Source organism: Salarias fasciatus, chromosome 15 (genome assembly GCF_902148845.1).
Source record: "Salarias fasciatus chromosome 15, fSalaFa1.1, whole genome shotgun sequence".
In the NCBI taxonomy this organism is placed as follows: Eukaryota; Metazoa; Chordata; class Actinopteri; order Blenniiformes; family Blenniidae; genus Salarias; species Salarias fasciatus.
Genome location: NC_043759.1, coordinates 18,138,035 through 18,155,676, shown reverse-complemented (window position 1 = coordinate 18,155,676; position 17,642 = coordinate 18,138,035). Strand labels below are relative to the sequence as shown.

At 46.9% G+C, this 17,642-nt stretch overlaps 1 protein-coding gene across 3 annotated transcripts; it reads left to right on the top strand.

The window, feature by feature from the left end:
- The first annotated feature begins 233 nt into the window (after positions 1 to 233).
- Positions 234 to 17,179, top strand: hmbox1b (homeobox containing 1 b). 3 transcript variants are annotated; one of them, XM_030109658.1, is made up of 10 exons: positions 234 to 409; positions 2,071 to 2,745; positions 7,956 to 8,041; positions 9,709 to 9,819; positions 12,174 to 12,327; positions 12,438 to 12,520; positions 12,638 to 12,733; positions 13,375 to 13,469; positions 14,152 to 14,235; positions 14,314 to 17,179. In XM_030109658.1, exons 2-10 carry the CDS (start codon positions 2,072 to 2,074, stop codon positions 14,455 to 14,457), a joined length of 1,527 nt encoding a protein of 508 aa, XP_029965518.1. In that variant the 5' UTR covers positions 234 to 409; position 2,071; the 3' UTR covers positions 14,458 to 17,179. The 3 variants fall into 3 exon arrangements, with proteins under 3 accessions (XP_029965518.1, XP_029965519.1, XP_029965517.1); XM_030109659.1 differs by having other exon boundaries at positions 2,068 to 2,745; positions 13,378 to 13,469; XM_030109657.1 differs by having other exon boundaries at positions 2,068 to 2,745.
- Positions 17,180 to 17,642: the final 463 nt, after the last annotated feature.

Genomic DNA, 17,642 nt, shown 5'->3' with positions numbered 1-17,642 from the left:
GGGACCCTGCAGGTTCACAGCTCCAGGCTCCGAGCCGCTGTGGCCACATTAAAAACTGCATCGCCTTTTTAGTGACAACTGTAGCTCAGCGGGCCGGCGGCCGCCTTCGCGCTCCTTCTAGGGATTTGTAGTTCTTCCGGGGGAGCGCGCCGCCGTGCGGTCAGCGCCGCGCGCCGCGTCAGGACTACAACTCCCTACGTGCTCCTCAGAGGTGTTAGTTGTCAATATGGCTGTTGTCAGACAGACAAAGCGGAGAGGCAAATAATTCGCCTCTGATTAGAAATCCTTGGAAAAGGGTCGGACGGGGCACTGTTATCACACCGCTGTGTCGCGGCTGCAGCCAAACCACACAAGCGGCTCTCTGCTCCGGTTCCGAAGTTAGATGGTGAAGCGGACGATCTGAAGCGAGGTGAGTGGTGTACTTTAACCCAGAAAAGTGATGTTATTAATATGAAACGGCGGCTACCGTCAGCTAGTATCAGCGTTGGCACGGCTAGCATGTTATGCTAATCACTTCTCAGCCGCTCTCTTGAAGTTGCTAGCCGCCCGCCGCGATGCCGAGGCGGATGTTTTCGGTGCGGTTTAACACCGCGGAACAAGGTGGAGAAATGACTGAAAGGGTTTTTGGCGTCGGCGGGCTGCGAGATGTTAAAGTCACGGGCATTGTCCGCCTGCCACGGAAAACACTCGCTAACGTTAGCTTTTGGGTAAAAAAAAGGGCGTGAAAGCTGGCATCAGGCGGCAGCTCGCCTGCAGCAGGGCAGATCTGAGCTCTTCACTGCGGGCCAGAGTCAGCAAAACAAAAACACATGGTTGGAGAGGACACAACCCCGGGCACTTTTAGCACCTGGATCATTAAGAAAGTGTGCTGTTAAAGTCATGACAAGATCCCCGCAGGCTGGATTCTAAAAAGGGATTCTGGCTTCAAATATTTTTTTTTTCTTAAAAGTGACTGACATCCAGTCTGCTGGGGATGTAGATGAATGCATGAAGCTTGAGTTTTCACTGTGAACAAATCAGATCATGATCAATCCCTGAGCACTGATTTCTCAGAACTGTAGATGACAATCCTGCTACAGTAACCTGTGTTACAGTTGTCCTTTTCCCCACTCATCTCTCTGGGATGTGATACATTCTGCAGCCTAAACAGTGCCTGGTAATGATTTACAGTTTCGCCTCATGAATTCGTAAGGATGACTTTCAGAGGACTGGTTAATGTTCACCGGTGTGCCCCTGCCTGTCCTGCCTCAGAAGTAATGCATTTCAGTGCTGACCCAAAGTGACTCTCCACACACACCTCCTGCTGAAAGCCCCTCGTCTCAGTCATGTTAGTTTCTTTGATGGAGACGATGTGAAAACCCTGCATGTGCTCTGAAGTCTCCCCCCTCCCTCCTTCTTGTGCTCTGCATACTTTAACACAGATGTAGAGAAATGCCAGTGACCCCTTTTAAACCATTTATCATATCAGCAGAGGTCGGCCGGCACGGAAAATGGAGAGAAAAAAAAGAGAGGGGGGAGAGAGAGAGAAAAAAGAAAAACAATCTGCCGCAGTCTGATTCCAGTTGCATTGATTTTGAGCTCTGCAAATTGCTTATGAAAAACATACGGCGTGGGTGGTGCGCAGAGCTGCGGGGACGTATTGTAGCTCCTAAAGAACGACAGTCAGAACGTTAAGATAGCATCAGCTGTCAAGGTGACTCTGGCACTGTGCGCGTGTTGCCTGCTGCTTCCCAAAAATAGCAGATTTTCTTGTGCCCAGCCCCTCCCCTGCCTTCTTTTTCTTTCACACTTCTGTCTCTCGCGCTTGTCTTCCTTTTTCTTATCTGCTGTCTTTTTGTTTTGTTCCTCTCCTTCTCCCCACTTTATCCCTTAAACTCTCCTCCGATTCCCTTTTTTTCCCTCCCCCTTTGCAGCCACGTTCCTTTTTTTACTCTTTGCTACTTAATCCTCTCATTTCCACCGCCGTCCCCTCATCTGCCTTATTAATGCCCGGCTTCCCTCCGTCTCTGTAACCTCCACACTTTCTTCAGGCTTCCTGAACTTGTTTGTCTTCTTCTCCTCGGGCAGCAGGATGTCTGAGTTCAGCGAGGAGCCGCGCTTCACCATCGAGCAGATAGATCTGCTGCAGCGGCTGCGCCGCACCGGCATGACCAAGCAGGAGATCCTGCACGCGCTGGAAACTCTGGACCGGCTGGACCGGGAGCACGGTGACAAGTTCGGCCGCCGCACCTCTTCCTCCTCCTCCGCCTCCTCTTACGGAGTAGGCGGGGTCAACAGCTGCACCAACAACTCTGCCTCCAACGCCGCCGCCGCCACCACCACGTCATTCATCAATAACAACACTGCCTCGGCAACGACCACCTCTTCCACCGTTTCCTGCAACGGCGAAGGCGGCGCCGGCGATGGAGCCGCCGCCGCCACCTCTTCCATGACCTCCAAAATCTCCACAGCCACGCAGACGCAGTTCAACAGTAGCAGCGGCGGGGTCGGCGGCGGGCTCTCTCCCAGCAACAGCTACGATACCTCCCCTCCGCCGGGGCCACCGCCGCCCTCCGCCATCCTGCCGTCGCCCGTGTCGCTGGTGGCGCTGTCGCAGAACGGCCGCGACAGCCTGGCTGCGACCCCCAACGGGAAGCTGTCCCCTCCGCGGTACCCGGTGAACAGCGCGGCGGCGGCACGGGCGTTCGGCTTCGAGGCCACGGAGGAAGATCTGGACATCGACGACAAAGTGGAGGAGCTGATGAGGTCAGTGCTGAGAAATATAACGAAACTGTTTACATGCGAAACTTTATCGGTGTCTTTAAACCTTCGACCGTGAGAACTGAACGTGATGCTAACATCAAGGTTCTCAGTTTACTGTATTCAGAATAATAATGTCTAATAGTAATCAACAAAATCTGAAATGCTGAATGGGGAACTGAAACATTTAGGGCCAAGAGAAAGAGTACTGTTATTTCAGATAACAAAAGTCAGTATTCAAATTAATTAAAATCATCTGCATGTTTGACTTCAGACTGTGTTTTCAGTTAAACATTCTAGATGTTTGTGTGTGTTGTGTGTCTGCTTTGTGGGAACCAGATTTGAAATAATGTTGCAGTAATGAATTGAAATCCAATCTGTTTTCAGTTTTTCTCGCTGTCTGGCTCGATTGTCTGATTACCATACAGCACCATGAAGGCTTTTAGATGCTTTACCAGTTGGATGAGTGGGTTAGTCTCTTGGCCACCAGGTCGGAGTCTGGGGAGCCGGGGGATGGACTTCATCAGCAGCAGAACTCATAACGGGGGGAAAAAAAAGCTAAAAACTTGCTTTATATCAGGGGTAATTAAATGGCAGCAACTGCAAACTCAACTGAAGCTCCATTGTGTGCAGCTGCTATTGGAACGCGGCCATGTTTTTAGGAACGAGGCCTCGGAGTTCATTCCTGACCTTGGAAACAGACGGTTAAGAGATCAACAGTCCCATCTCAAAGTGACGAAGTAGAAGCATGTGACTTCTTTCTTTTTTTTTTTTTTTTTCTTTTTTCCATAAGCAGATGATTATTTGAACTAATCTTTGGTGCCTTTTTGAATAGGAAAAAAATCTGAAGTGTATTGCAGCCTTGAAATGGAGATGGTTGACACACTTTATAGCTGTTTGAATATGAGGTCGTGTTGTAGAGCTTCTTAGTTTCTATACTACGAGGTAAAGAATGTAGATGTTAACCGATGCCTCTTTTTTTCTGTGCTCAGATGTTGCTGTACCGGTTTGATCTGCCGCTATTGAACCAGAACCAGATGTCACACTGAGTTTGAATCTTGTGGCATGAAGGCTACTTTATAAGCTCGCTACAGACATCCTTGTAGCGCAATAAACTGAAGACCGATAACGTTTTGAAAAAGTCAGATTTTACAACATTGTTGCGTGTAGCTTTTGATTTCTTTTACGTTGGTGGAGGCAAGAGATGTCATGTTTTTCTAGGACGGACCAAACAGTGGAATGTTAAAAGTTGGTTTCTTCAGCTTGTTTAGGTGAAAGTTCAGTTCTTGTTTTTTGTGTTACTGTTTCCTCTGCAAACACTTAAAAAAAGAAAAAGAGTAAGCCTCATCTAGATGTTGTCAGATCTGTTAAAGTTTTTTTTTTTCCCCACAAATGAAAAAACCCCCAATTTTTTTCAGTTTAGAAGTTTGAGTTGTGACCCCTCTCTGTTGGGTGTGTTTGGGTCTTCCGTGTGTTTGAAGTGTATTGACTCTTAGGTTCTTTCGTTGTTCTCTCTGTGTTGTAGTGATACGATGAGATGCAAAACATATAGAGCTAATTTTAGCTCAATGTAGGGCGCAGTGGTGGAAAAACACAACTTGCATTGTTTGGTCATTTCTATTTAAGGGTGAGCCTGCCATCGTGGAATTTGTCCCAACACAGTAACTGTGAACATGGAAAACCTGAAGAATCTCCTCAAATGCTATAAACACAGTTGTTTTGTCTTGTTGGTTTGTAAAAATGTCTGGAACTGTAGTTCAGGACACATGATTGATGCTTTTAGTTTTCCTCTGGGACACCGTGTTCACAGACATTATATGAAGTCCAGGCGACGCTGGAGGCTCAGCTGCAGACGTCTCAGCTATATTCTGTGTTCATTACATTGGTATTTCTGTCCGTCGACTCGAAGCTCACGGTTATGACGGATGTAGCCGCTCCACCGGTGTTTGTGGGGCCAAAGTCAAAAAGGTCAAACAGTCCAAGTAGTCCTAGTTCTAGTGTTGGTCATCGATTGTTCTCTACTCGGTGTGTGGAGGAGAGTCGTTCACCTGGTGCGTGAAGCCGTGAAGCACCAATCAACCGGCTCGTATTTTGATTTGGACGACTGAGCGCATAAAGAGAAAAGTGAGACGGCTGGCAGAGGCTTCTTGCTGGCAGAGGCTTTTCTTTTATAGCATCAGACCACATGACACTTGTGATGAGTACATTTGTCTTGTACACAATGTGCCAAATAAAGATGTACATTATGCGACGGGAGCGTTAATAAAAATAAATTTAGAAAAGAAAAGAAAAAAACCGACGGGCACAGAGGCGTGCTTGTTGAGATTACAGTCAAAGACGGCTGCATCAATACAGAAGTGTTCTGTTGGAGGCGTTTGAAAAGCCTCCGGGGGTCAAAGATGGCATGTTTGAAAAGGGGAAGGGGTGAAGAAGGCCTCGGGAAACATTACATAAAACGAGAATTAAAGAACATCCAGGGACAGGTTTGGGATCACGCGCTCGGGCTCATTAACGCCGCCACTTTGAGGATCTGTCACACTCCCCGCGTTCGCCGCCGTCTATCTTCTCCTCCGCCGTCTCCTCCCCCTGCCTCCCAGCTGCTTTCGCGGCGGCGGCGGGAAGAATAGGCGTTTAGGGCTCGGGCTCGGCGTCCCGTCTCGCTCGTCGGCGCTGCCTCTGCGTCTAAATTACACGTCCTCTTTCGACAGCCCCCGAGAGTTAAGTAGCGTTCAAAAGCCCCCTTGTCCTCTCCGCCTGTAAAGGACTCTCCAGTGTCTCGCTCGGCGGGGCTGCGGGGGCGCGACACCAGCCTGCCGCTTGTCAACAATCCCACGGGTGCCTTTCCGATTTCTCTTTCCCCCCCCTTCACTCACTTTCAAGTGCACATTTCCGTCTCCGCGGGGGTTCGGCCCTTTCCAGTTGGCACCCAACGCTCCCTCCTCGCCCTCACCCTCCTCTCAGTCTTGTACAGCAGCCCGTGCTACATTGATTCACCGGTGTCGATACAAGCAGTAGTTTTTTTTTTTTTTTTTTTTTTTGCACTCTAATTTTAGCCGCGCCGCGAGAGAGGCTGGCGTGGAGGATATTGATGCTGGATGTCAAAAGAGTCGTGACGCATTTTCATTTGCAGAAATATGCCAACGGAGCACTCAGGACCTTTGATGCCTCCTCCGTTTGACGGGCGCGGATCTCTCCCGCGCCGACCGATTCAAAGGCGGCCCGAGCGCCGCAGCCGTTAAAAGTTAAAGGAGGGGGGGGGGGGAGGAAGGGGGGGGGTTCAGAAAATATACTTTCAGTACGTATAAATGCACCAAGCAGTTTACACATCTGAGAAATATTCACAAGCTGCAGCAAGAAGGAATCGGGCCAAGACTGTCATAAGCTCGTTGGCATGCTTGTGTGTGTGTGTGTTATGTGTATATATAGGGGAGGGGATTGGGCTCGCCGCCAGAAAGCAGGGTGGGTACATTGTGTGACTGCACATCCTCCGTTCCTGCAAGTCTGTGCATGTTTTTTTTTTCTTTCTTTCTTTCCCCTTCTTCTCCCCGCCGAGGACCGAGACAGTGGAAACGCGCGCATTAAATACATTTCGAAAATATAGATCATTGATTGCGGCTCGGCTCGCGGAGTCGTCGCCTTTTGTGTTCGTCTGAAAGGCAGCGCTGATTGTGTGAAAGCAATCATAAAAAAAAAAAAAGGAAAAGTACAATGCACTGATAATGCAGTCAGAATGCAGACCAGACTCTAAAGAAGCTGCGGTTTTATGGGGTTTTTTTTTCTCTGCAGACTTGTTCATCTGAAACACAAAGGCGCTGAATAAATGCGACAAAACCACACATAAGTTCACCTGATCAGGCTTAAAGCCTTTCTGCAGCACTATTTCTACCCGCTTATTTCACCCGCTCAGCACGGTGAAATTAATTTAAACTTCAGTTTAACCAGAACACAGTGTCTTCTCAAGAAACTTAAGAAACGGGAGCATGAATTTTCCTGTTGATCGTCCACATGCTGCTGTTTGCAGCATTGATTCATGAAGAAATCCTGAGGGAAAAAAAAAAAAGTCTAAATTAGCGTTCTTTCAAGATTTGATCTTTATTCTGAGATTCTAAAGTGGCGAGCGACAAGGCACTGATTAAATCTCAGTCTCATGCTTGGTATGGAACACCGTGGTATTCGCAATTTCACTTCAGAAAAGATTCACGTTCAGACCGGTGTGTCTTAAGCATTTTGTAGTCTGGGAGACATTTTCAAGTGTCAAGCCAGAATATAACTGGAGTTTACCGTTTTCTCTCCTTCTCATGGTCTATCAACTGCTTGATCATGAAGCGGGAGAAATATAATTCCCGTTTCTTCCTTTGTTCAACAGGAAAATCCTTTAAAGTGAAAGTCCAACGTCAGTGAAATAAATCCATGTGTTTGAAAACAGGATTAATCAGCCAACGTGAGATTTTTGCGTTTTGAGTTTGATGAAGTCTGTTTCCCCAGAAGCAGCTGAAATGATGAAAATGATGCAGTTTTCCTGTCAGGCCACTAGTAGGAGCTGTTTCCTTCACCTACACTGAGGTGGAGCGTTTTTGTAAAGTTTCACCCTGGGAGCAGTTTTTCATTTTCTCTTGGAAAAACAGGGCTTTATATGTTGCTGTGCTTTGATTCTCATTTGGAAAAATGCACGAGAAGGTATTTATTCAACGCAAACAGTCGGTAATAGCTGGTTTTACGATGAGGCAAAATGCGTTGACCTGATAGGCAGTGTTAGTTAGTTAGCTGCAGAGGACGTGCTCGTCCTATAATATCACCTCTGTCGCTGGGTTGAGATTCACTCCGGAGCACATCAAAAACGCCACTACCGTTCCAAATCATCGTACGCCATGTTGGTGGCATTTATATCCTCGATTCCTGCTCGATGAATGGCGACGCCACGCACGGCGACGTCTCTCGCGCTCACGGGAATCGAAGAGGGAATCGTTTGCGAAATTGGCAAATGATTCCAAAGAATTGAAACACTGATTGCCATCCCTCGCCGTGGCCGTGACAGTTCTGCTGAATCTCACCAGCTGCTGTTAAACGGCTTATTCCGCTCGTCTTACACATTCTTTAAAATCGTGCCTGTCCTTGAACTGCTGCTGTCTTGTGTATTTGCTTCCTGTTTTCTTCCTGCTGATGCTGTATTAAGAGGTGTGTGTGTGTGTGTGTGTGTGTGTGTGTTCTCTATGCAGGAGGGACAGCAGTCTGGTGAAAGAGGAGATCAAAGCCTTCCTGGGGAACAGGAGGATCTCTCAGGCAGTGGTGGCACAAGTTACCGGTTAGTAGCACTCTGACTCACACACACACACACACACACACACACACACACACACACACACACACATATCGTGTTTCTTGATTTTAACAGCTCCATACATGCTGGTCCTGATCACAGTGAAGCTCTCAGTGATGTGAGTCGATCTGTGGTGACAGCAGAGACCGAGCATTGTGCCGCGTACGTATCAAGTTATGCTGTTTTCAGTTTGATGTCTGAATCCCCTGACGGACCGTGCCGACTAATCTGAGGGCTTTGTGTAGCTGTGGCTTTAATTCCCACCAACGAAGATGATCATAATCCTAAAACTCTTTTATGAAAGTGGCGAATGTTAATTTTAAAATGCGGGTTTGCTGTTGAGAGTCGGCTCTCAGCTCGCTCCCTTACCGACGGCGGGGAGATTTAATTCGTCCCTGAATCAGCAGCTGTATTAAAAGACCTTGTGGTAATGGCTCAGTTGCCCCCTGGTGGCAAGTTTCTCTCATTTGAACCTGTTGATCACTTTGATTCTTCTTCAGCTGATTGAATTAGGGATTCAGTCATATAAAATTAATCCACGTTGTAGTATACAGTTCGAAAATAATACTTTATATATCCCGTTAGAGGCTTCAGTTAAACAGTGCGTCTTAAAGCTGTGCGTGACGATGATCTGACTGTACAGTAAGTTGAAGACCCGTTCACACTCCCGTCCACAAAAGTTTGACACTCGGGCTGTTGATCATCTCATGTTCTTGCCATGTGTCTAATGGGTTTGTTTTGACACACAACACCAGCTCTTTGGACCTCATATTAATATTTAACCATGCCACACTGGAGTTCCCCTCCAGACTGTCTGACTGGATAACAGCAGCAAGAACGTTTGGTGCCTGAACAGAGGAAGCGACACATTGAAGTGTTTTCTAATTCCTTCACTGCTCTCCATATGAATCCATCCATCCATCCTGTAATTCCTTTATACCCTTTTTCCCAACTCCGGGTCGCTGGAGCTGATCCAAGCTCACAATGAGGGCAAACACACACACAATCACACACTGACATTCACAGCCACGGGCAGTTTACGGTCACACGCCAACCTCACATTTTTGCACCTTGAAGTTATTTCTGAAGCAGAAAATTGCTTGAAAGTGATGAATTCTGAGAACATATGACAGATTTTTTCCTTTCAATTTTAGTTATTTGATTTAAAAAAAAAAGTCTCAAGTCAGTCAGTTTATTGAGCAGCACTGAGGGAATCTGACACTTCTGTGCAGCTTGAAAACATGGAAACAAACAGATCGGAACAGAAAAGTTACTAAAGTCTGAGGCATAAACTTGTCATAAGCAATCACAATTGATCATCAGGACATCCTGCTTGTTTGTAATCCCTTGTCCAAAACATTTTCCTCACTAAAGAAACTCAGAGTAATGAATCTTTTTTTTATCTTTTTTTTTTTTTTTTTTTTTTTACAAGGTCAAAATCTGTCAAATCTAGGCCGACGAAGCTCACACCAACTTTCACAGTGAGCAGATTAACAGATAAGGAGAACAGAGTTTAATAAAGTAGAATAAATTCAGAGCTAAGGAGAGAAAAAGCTGCTATTCTCCTCTGCGCCTGTAAAAAAAGGAAAAGTAGAATCCTTTCCAGGGGGGGTTGTCTGCGGATGGTAATTGGATGTGTGGCTGCTTTCCAGGCATCAGCCAGAGCAGGATCTCCCACTGGCTGCTGCAGCACGGCTCCGACCTGAGCGAGCAGAAGAAGAGAGCCTTCTACCGCTGGTACACGCTGGAGAAAACCACCCCAGGTACAGCCTCCTCTCCGTTTCCTTCAATATTGATCTAGCGGAGTTCAGTCCGAGGCCCCGGGCGCCATGCTGCGACCGCGAAAAATGGGATGAACACAGCATGATTGTTCCAATCTTGTGTTCTCTAATTTGTTTCACTGTCTCCAAATCCTTTCAAACTTCCTAATTTGCTTCGTTTTGCACATTTATTCGTTGCGTTACAAAGTTTTCAGCTCAGCGGGGAAAAAGCCATCGGAAAGCTTCAGAAAGCTGTGGGCGGGGCAGCAGGGCTTCGTCTGATTGGCCGAACGTGTTGAGCCGCGGAGCATGGAAACATCATTTGTTAACGATATCCGATGATGTGAAAAACAGCCGGAAGTCTGGCGTTCCACCAAAGATCACCGCGTATCGTGAGAGCCGGGGTCGGAATCTTTGTCCTCGGGTTTCATTTTGGAGACGTCCCGAGAAAACCTGCTCACGTGGAGACACACGGACGGGTTCTGAGGCACGGGAAGCTTTGAGTTTGTCTCTCTCGTCACTACAGGAAGGCTCCGGAAAAAGGTGGCACAGTAGGAGAACGCTGTGCCACCTGCTGCTTCCTCCTTACACTCTTAATGAGACGAGTTGAAGCCGTCAGCATCTTCACTTTCTCACGTGGCAGAATTCAGTTTTAGTTTACAGACCATAGCAGATGTTTTTGGTGCCACTCTTTATGTCGGCGTGACTCGCTCTAACCACGCATTGATATCAGGAGCCCATAAGGTCACACTGAGCTATCTTTAGCTCTGATTTCCACTCTGGAGGAGACACTGCAAGTTATTGTCAACAGGTGTTGAACAGGAGAAGGAACCCGCTCTCTTCATCGCATCCTTCTTCACTGTGTTGCATAAAATGTTGTGCAACATTCTTCTGCGTGACGTTTAAGTCGTTCGAGTGGTCGACTCTTTATTTCCACAAGACGCAGGACATTCTGGCAATCAGTAATACTCTCAAGGACAGTTCTTGAAAAAAGCAGGTTTTCCAGGAAAATGATTTGCATTTCCCGACCTTCAGCGTTTGTCTCTTTGTAACTATCTGGAGAAAGTTGTGGGGAAGTTGTAAAATTCAGTGGAAGCGTTGGTCCACCTGAAACACATAATTATTAGTTTCTGAGGATTTAGTTGATTCTGTTTAACGCTTCTGATTAGTTCTGTCATTTTCAAGTTGATGAAATGCAACAATGAAGCTGGTGGAAGCTTACTGCTTAACACAAAGTTTTGTGAGTGTATGTGCTGGATAAAAAGGAACATTAAGATAGAGGAATGCATTTTCGTTTAGCAGTTTACACCAGAAATAAATGGAGAAAAATTATAGTTTTTGTTGCACAACGTCCTGTTTATACAGTTTGATCTCAGCTCAGCACCGTGTTAAAACAATGAAAAGTATTTAGTTTGAGACCAGTGAGCCGTGTCTGATGATGACGACTGGGGACCACCTGAGAACGAGCAAGAGGAGGCTGCTGACTTCTATACATTCTCATTAGGATATTCTGGTGAAATCTGCTTTTAAATCAATGGAGGAAAGCAAATTTACACTTTTGATATTTAGCCTGGAATCAGAATGGACTCCGTTTGTTGTTATTTAGCAGTTTTCTGGGCTGTTCTGAAGAAAGACTCTGAACCATTCAGAGGAAAATCCTCACTGCACTGTCAGCGGTCAACGAGCAGGAACAACAGGCCTCCTTCAGCTCCAGACCGGGCACGCGCACGTGCACACTGCTCCAACCTATAGCCGGGCAGCAGACATCCCACGCCTCGTCCTCTGCGGCATGTTCCTCAGTGGAACCCTGCCAACACCGTCAGCACTAGAAACTGCTCCATGCTATTTATGGCCGGACCCAGCCCGGCCACACACACACACACACACACACACACACACACACATCCTCACACACTTCCATCACTGCTGCAGAGAAAGCTGATGCCCGTCCAGCCCGTCCTGATAACCTGGGCTGTGGCAGGGCGTCCCTCCGAAGCCTCTTCAGCAGAGCACATGTAGAATCTGCTCCGGTCACACACAGGTCCCCCGCCTCTCTCCACAGATCGCCGCTTTTCTTCTGCATGCTTTAATTTTCTGCTGCCATCGTGAGACGAAACAGCCGCTCATGTCGGCGTTATTCTCTCTTAAAATCACAGTACTCGGCAAGACCACGAGTGAGGTTGCGGAGTGTGTGATAAACCTGAGCCTGGTGTGTGAGGGATCGGCCTGGGCCGACATGCTGTTTCCACACGGTTCTCGCCGTCCCTGCAGACCGCAGACGCACCTGCCGACCGTGTTCAGCCCGTCTGCGGTTTTTAAATGCCTCCCCAGCTGAAATCTAACTCGCCCTCGTCCAGGTGCCACGCTCAACATGCGGCCCGCCCCGCTGCCCCTGGAGGACATGGAGTGGCGGCAGACCCCGCCCCCGCTCACCACGGCCCCCGGCACCTTCCGCCTGCGCCGGGGAAGCCGCTTCACCTGGAGGAAAGAGTGCCTGGCCGTGATGGAGAGGTGAGCACGCCTCGATGTTTCCCCGCCGCGCGCCGAGCCAACGGCAGCGCCGCTTTGTTGACATTGTCCTTGTGCGGGGAAGTGAATTTAATCACGGCCGCTATTTATAGCTACTTCAACGACAACCAGTATCCAGACGAGGCCAAGCGGGAGGAGATCGCAAACGCCTGCAATGCTGTCATTCAGAAACCAGGTAACACACACTCACACACACACACACAAGTGTAACCCTCGGTGTTTTCTTGGGTACTGTAAGAATGAAAAGAAGTTAAAGGACACATTGTGAAGAAGTGATTGTTTTCATCTGCAGGGAAGAAGCTGTCGGACTTGGAGAGAGTCACCTCCCTCAAAGTTTATAACTGGTTCGCCAATCGTCGCAAAGAGATCAAGAGGCGGGCCAACATTGGTAATGTGGATGATCGGCTGCTGTTCTTCATCATCATCATTACGTTTTTGATTGGCCTTGAGCAGATCAATCAGAAGTACAGTGAAATTCAAACACCTGGAAGCCAAAACAGCTCAGTAGAGAAGAGAAGTGAAGGTTTCTTCTTTTCTGCCTTAAAGCGGGAGAATATTCGGCTTCTGTTTCCAACACAAAGCCAATCTCACGGTGGAATGGACCCGATAGAAAAACACGTTTTTGTAATCTAGAATGGCAAAATACCATTTATCTTGAATGTTTTGCAGCAAATATTTGCTTTGCTTTAAGTTTTTTTCAACCGTTTTTATCACAGCATGCAACTTTGTTTTGGTGACTCCAAACTTTACCTTTATTTTGTCAATCAACTTTAAAAGGAAAACGGTTGTTTTTCCACTAATATTATACTTTAGCTTAAGTTTGAAGCTTTTTTTTTTTTTCTTCTCCAATTTATCTGTCATCTTGCTACTGTTTCATGAATAATTTTCTGAATGGCTCCATTTACATCAAACTAACAGCAAAGAGTCACAGTTAAGAAAACTGATCTTTATAAAACCATTCGGGCCTTCAATCACCTCTGATATGTGTCAATATTTATGATAACTCTAACGACCTGCTCTTCCTCCAAGAAGCCACAATCCTGGAGAGTCACGGGATCGACGTGCAGAGCCCGGGCGGACACTCCAACAGCGACGACATCGACGGGAACGATTTCTCAGAGCAGGTACGGACCCCCGCACCAGGCTAATCCACCCTTCCTGATGGACGCTGTAGTTTTCATACCTGACCACTAGTCGTTTTGTTTTTGTGTAAACATCCATTCTCTTTAAAACCGTGTCTCTTCATCGTAGAGGTCCACTGAGTACCTGCAGTGTGTACTAAGAGAGTCTCCACATATGCAGATGATGGTGTAGTGAATATTGGTCACAAACAGTTTGAATCCTTCATTCTTGCTGAGCGACTTGCATTGATGAAGATCAGTCTGTTTCTTGAAAATGTTGGAAACTGGAAGCCATTTTCAGCCCCTGATCTCGGCCAAGCGCCTCCTCAGCTGTCGGCAGTCTGCACTGACGCATCCTAAACTGTCCGTTCCAACAAACAAGCCCTTAGTTTGACTTTTTTGTTGGTGAGGATAAAGCTGCGTTTGTGTGGAGTTGAACCGGAGAGTGTTTCTCCTCCCGAATACATCCCTTCCTAAATATAGAAAGGACATACAGTTCTTTATTTTGTCAGGGATTGTTGCTTAATTAACAACCGTCTCTTTTTTTTGCCTCCCGTTACCAATGGAAACGGAGGGAAATGGCATGACTGAGAGTTATTGCAGGCTGGGTTTTTAGCTCAGACCTGATTGAAATGTGGTGCAGCAAATCAACCGAGTGTTTCTGTTGTTGCTGTTCTGCCTCCAGGCCTGTGACCTGCCTTATTTTGACAAGAGACCCCTCAGCCGACCGTTTGGCCTTTACAGACTGGAGCCCACCTCACCCACACAGGTACGCTCAATAGAAACACTCAAGGTGTTCACTGTAGGCGGAGTCCTGCGTCACTCTTGGCGTTTCCTCTTCCCGCAGGACGACAGCGCGGCGCACAGCGAGCACCAGGACCCCATCTCTCTGGCCGTGGAGATGGCCGCCGTCAACCACACCATCCTGGCCCTGTCCCGGACCGGGGGCGTCCCCAACGACATCAAGACGGAGTCCCTGGAGGACGAATGAGGCGTGTCGCAGGGAGGGTGCGAGAGCGGAGAGGGGGGGGCCGCAAAAAGAAGAACGACCGCCGTGAAGCTACTTAGTAAACCGGCCTGCAGTGGGCCGGTTCCCTCCTCGTTGCCCCTCCTCCAGCGTCGTCCATGTAAGCAGTAAATACCCCCGTTACCCACCTCACCCCTCGCAGCAGGTGAAACAAGCAGCTGTGATCTGAACAGTTGGACCTTTGTACACTCACAGGATACCTCCTCCCTCTCCTCCCCTGACCCCCCGGTGGTCCGAGCCGCTCCTCAGTCTATCTCACCTCAACGTCAACCTCAGAAAAAGTAACGTGTACTGTATATATATAATGGATATATATGGTTCTTATGGTTCTCAGTCACACTCAGCTCATGGTGTCCATCCACCTCCTGACCTTCCTCAAAGTCGCCTCGTCATTGTGCAATTCATCAGGAGAGGGAGACGCTCCGACGGGAACACTCCCCTCTGGAACAGAGCAACGTCCTTCTAGAGACAGACCCCCTGGGGAGCAGTCATCTCCGAGACAGAGCTGCGTTCCCTCGGGGAACGGTTCTCTTGGAGACAGAGCAGCTTCCCCTTGAGGAACGCTTCTCTTGGGGAACAGGCCCCTCGACAAGATAGAGCTACGTTCCTTTGGGAACAGAGCCTCGTCCCCTCCTCCACCGACAGACCGAACTGTCACAGTCTCCTCCACGGTCTTCGATCCTCATCGGACGGCTTTCTGTTCCTTTTTTTTTTTTTTCTTCTTCTTCTTCTTCTTCTTCTTACCGTCAAGCTGCTACTTTGGATAAAAACCGAACACCCCTCGAAAGTCTCCGCTGAAAGGAAAGTAGCCTTAATTTCAGCCGTTTCTTTTCTTTATTGCAGTTTACGCAGGCTCTCCGGACAACACGCACCTCAGAGAAGTTACTCCGTGCACAACGAAAACCTCACCATCCCGCCAGATTGAAGGTTTCTATCCAACTTCAGCAGCGGTTTGAGTTCCTCCACTTTGCTCTTCCTCCTCGTTTCAGCCTCACGCCATCGTCTGGCCTTTGTATTTATCTCCCCAGTGATACTGTTAAGTACTGGAGGCTAAGAGGATCAATTTAGGGTCAATGTGCTAGCTAACTTTGTTAGCTAACTTTGTAAGCTAATCCAATAAGGGGAAATGTGCTTTGTTTTAAATGTCGTCCATGCCAAAGGAAAAGATGCTAAGCTAAGACTGATCTGAAAACGGAGTAATCCAAAGCGATTTCTACTCACTCCTTTGGCGTTCGGAAGTCTTTCTTCATGTTCAGTGAAGCAGCTCGAGCCGTTGGTGGCTCGATACTACAGCAGGCCTGTGTCAGTACAGCTAGGTATTAGCAAGCCAGACATATAAAGTAATACCCCGAAGCTATTTACTACTTCTGTGACGCTGCCTCTTTATATTAGCCTAAGTAATGTGCTTTTGTAATATCAGAGATATGAAATCAGACTAAATCCACACTGGAAATAGTTAAAAAATATCAAGAGCTTTGGAGGCATTTTTTAAGAAATGATAAACTATATTAGCCTCAAAGGTAAACTCACCAACCCGGAAGGGAATCTGGGACGCAACGACACTTGAAGTGGTGATATTAGATATTATTTTTCTTTGTGTTTGTGCTCTGAACAAATCGTCTCCAAAACCATTTCTGGACCTATTTTGGCGGGAAAATTTAAACCGATTATTTGCATTTCTTGAGTAAATCGCAATGCTTGAAATTGAACTCTGAGCGAGAAAAGAAATTTGAAAGAAATGTGTGCGTTTTATGGGAAAACAACCACTTTATTTGCCAAGAGTTAGAGGGATATCTTTTACGACTGTACGCTAAATATGACGCTAGAGCTAACATTCTCACCAAATAACACTGGAATGGCTAGGTGCAGATTTCTTCAGAAGATACATTTATGTATTTGTTTTTAACGGTGTCCCCACAAGACTGAGTTAAGATTTTATACGTCCTAAAGCAACTCTTTGATACGTTAAATCTCAAGCTAGCATTAGCTTAGCATATTTAGTCCCAATATTAGAAGTGTATCTGAAGTTATTCGTGACCTGTGAAGCTAGACGTCAGCTGAGCGCCAAGTCTAAATCAGAAGTGGGTTAGTTTTTTCAAAAGGATAAGAAAAAAAAAATCTTTAAAGTTTAGCTGTTAGTTTTAGCACCATGTTAATAGTTTATGGCTTATGGGCGCTAGCTTGAGCTTAGCACCAGCGCATTATAACTCATATAAACGTAAATGAACGCTTTAAACATGAGAGTGTGTCACTGGAGGTTTTCTGAGATTGTTGAACTGCCCCTCGACAGCAGAGCGTCCTTTAGCGTCACATTTAGCGTACAGCCTTGAGAGCGCCAACGACCGTCAAGCAGGCAAAGTGAAAGAGCACATTTCCCGAACTCGGCGCGTTCCTTCTAAAGGAACTCCCGCCTCTGCGATGGTTTTGGAGAGCTGGGAAAGTATTCTACACGGCGGGAATCGAACCGAGGCCCGCGACCCCGTCCCGACACTCAAAGTGTTTCCATCGGGCGGCCGGTCGACGTGTCGCCACCTCCCAGTCTGGGTTTTAGTCTAGTGAAGCTAATTTAACTGTGTGAAGCTGCGATCCAGCGATCCGCTCTGGGACCTGTTTCCAAAAGAAGGGTTGAAAGATAAACACAATATGTATTTATACTCATTTTTTTATGGTAATGTACAAAAAAAAAAGAAGAATGACATATGTTTTGAAATGAAACATGCTTTATTGTTAAATTAATCTTTTTTTTCTTCTCCTGATTTTCTTCTGTTAATCATTTCCACTTGTATTTTTTTTTCTTTTCTTTCCCTTTAGTATCGTGCTTTATTTGGCTGAACAGCAAATCTCCACCATGTGTGTGAGCTAATTTAAGAAAGAAATAATGATGCACCTTATGAAAAAATTATGAATCTGTTGGCTTGAAGCTTGAAAAATGATCTCCCCTCCTCCCCCCCCTGAAAAAGCTTCCAGTGAAATTGTGGCAATTTCCACTTGATTTTGAGGATATTTGTCGTTGTCGTGGGGTGAAGCACAGCTGTTTAACACTCACATGAATGAAAGTCTTTTAGTGGAGGAAACGTCACGCTGCACTCCAGAGTGAAACTTAACCTTTCGACGCGTGAGGAAGGTGTTCGGGTCAAACAAAACTTGAC

Bases quoted from the DNA above. Each gene is read 5' to 3' on its own strand.
- hmbox1b (XM_030109658.1), top strand. From the start codon at position 2,072: ATGTCTGAGTTCAGCGAGGAGCCGCGCTTCACCATCGAGCAGATAGAT. The intron at 12,521-12,637 runs GTAACACACACT...TTTCATCTGCAG, and splicing joins TGCTGTCATTCAGAAACCAG to GGAAGAAGCTGTCGGACTTG. The intron at 12,734-13,374 runs GTAATGTGGATG...TCTTCCTCCAAG, and splicing joins CAAGAGGCGGGCCAACATTG to AAGCCACAATCCTGGAGAGT.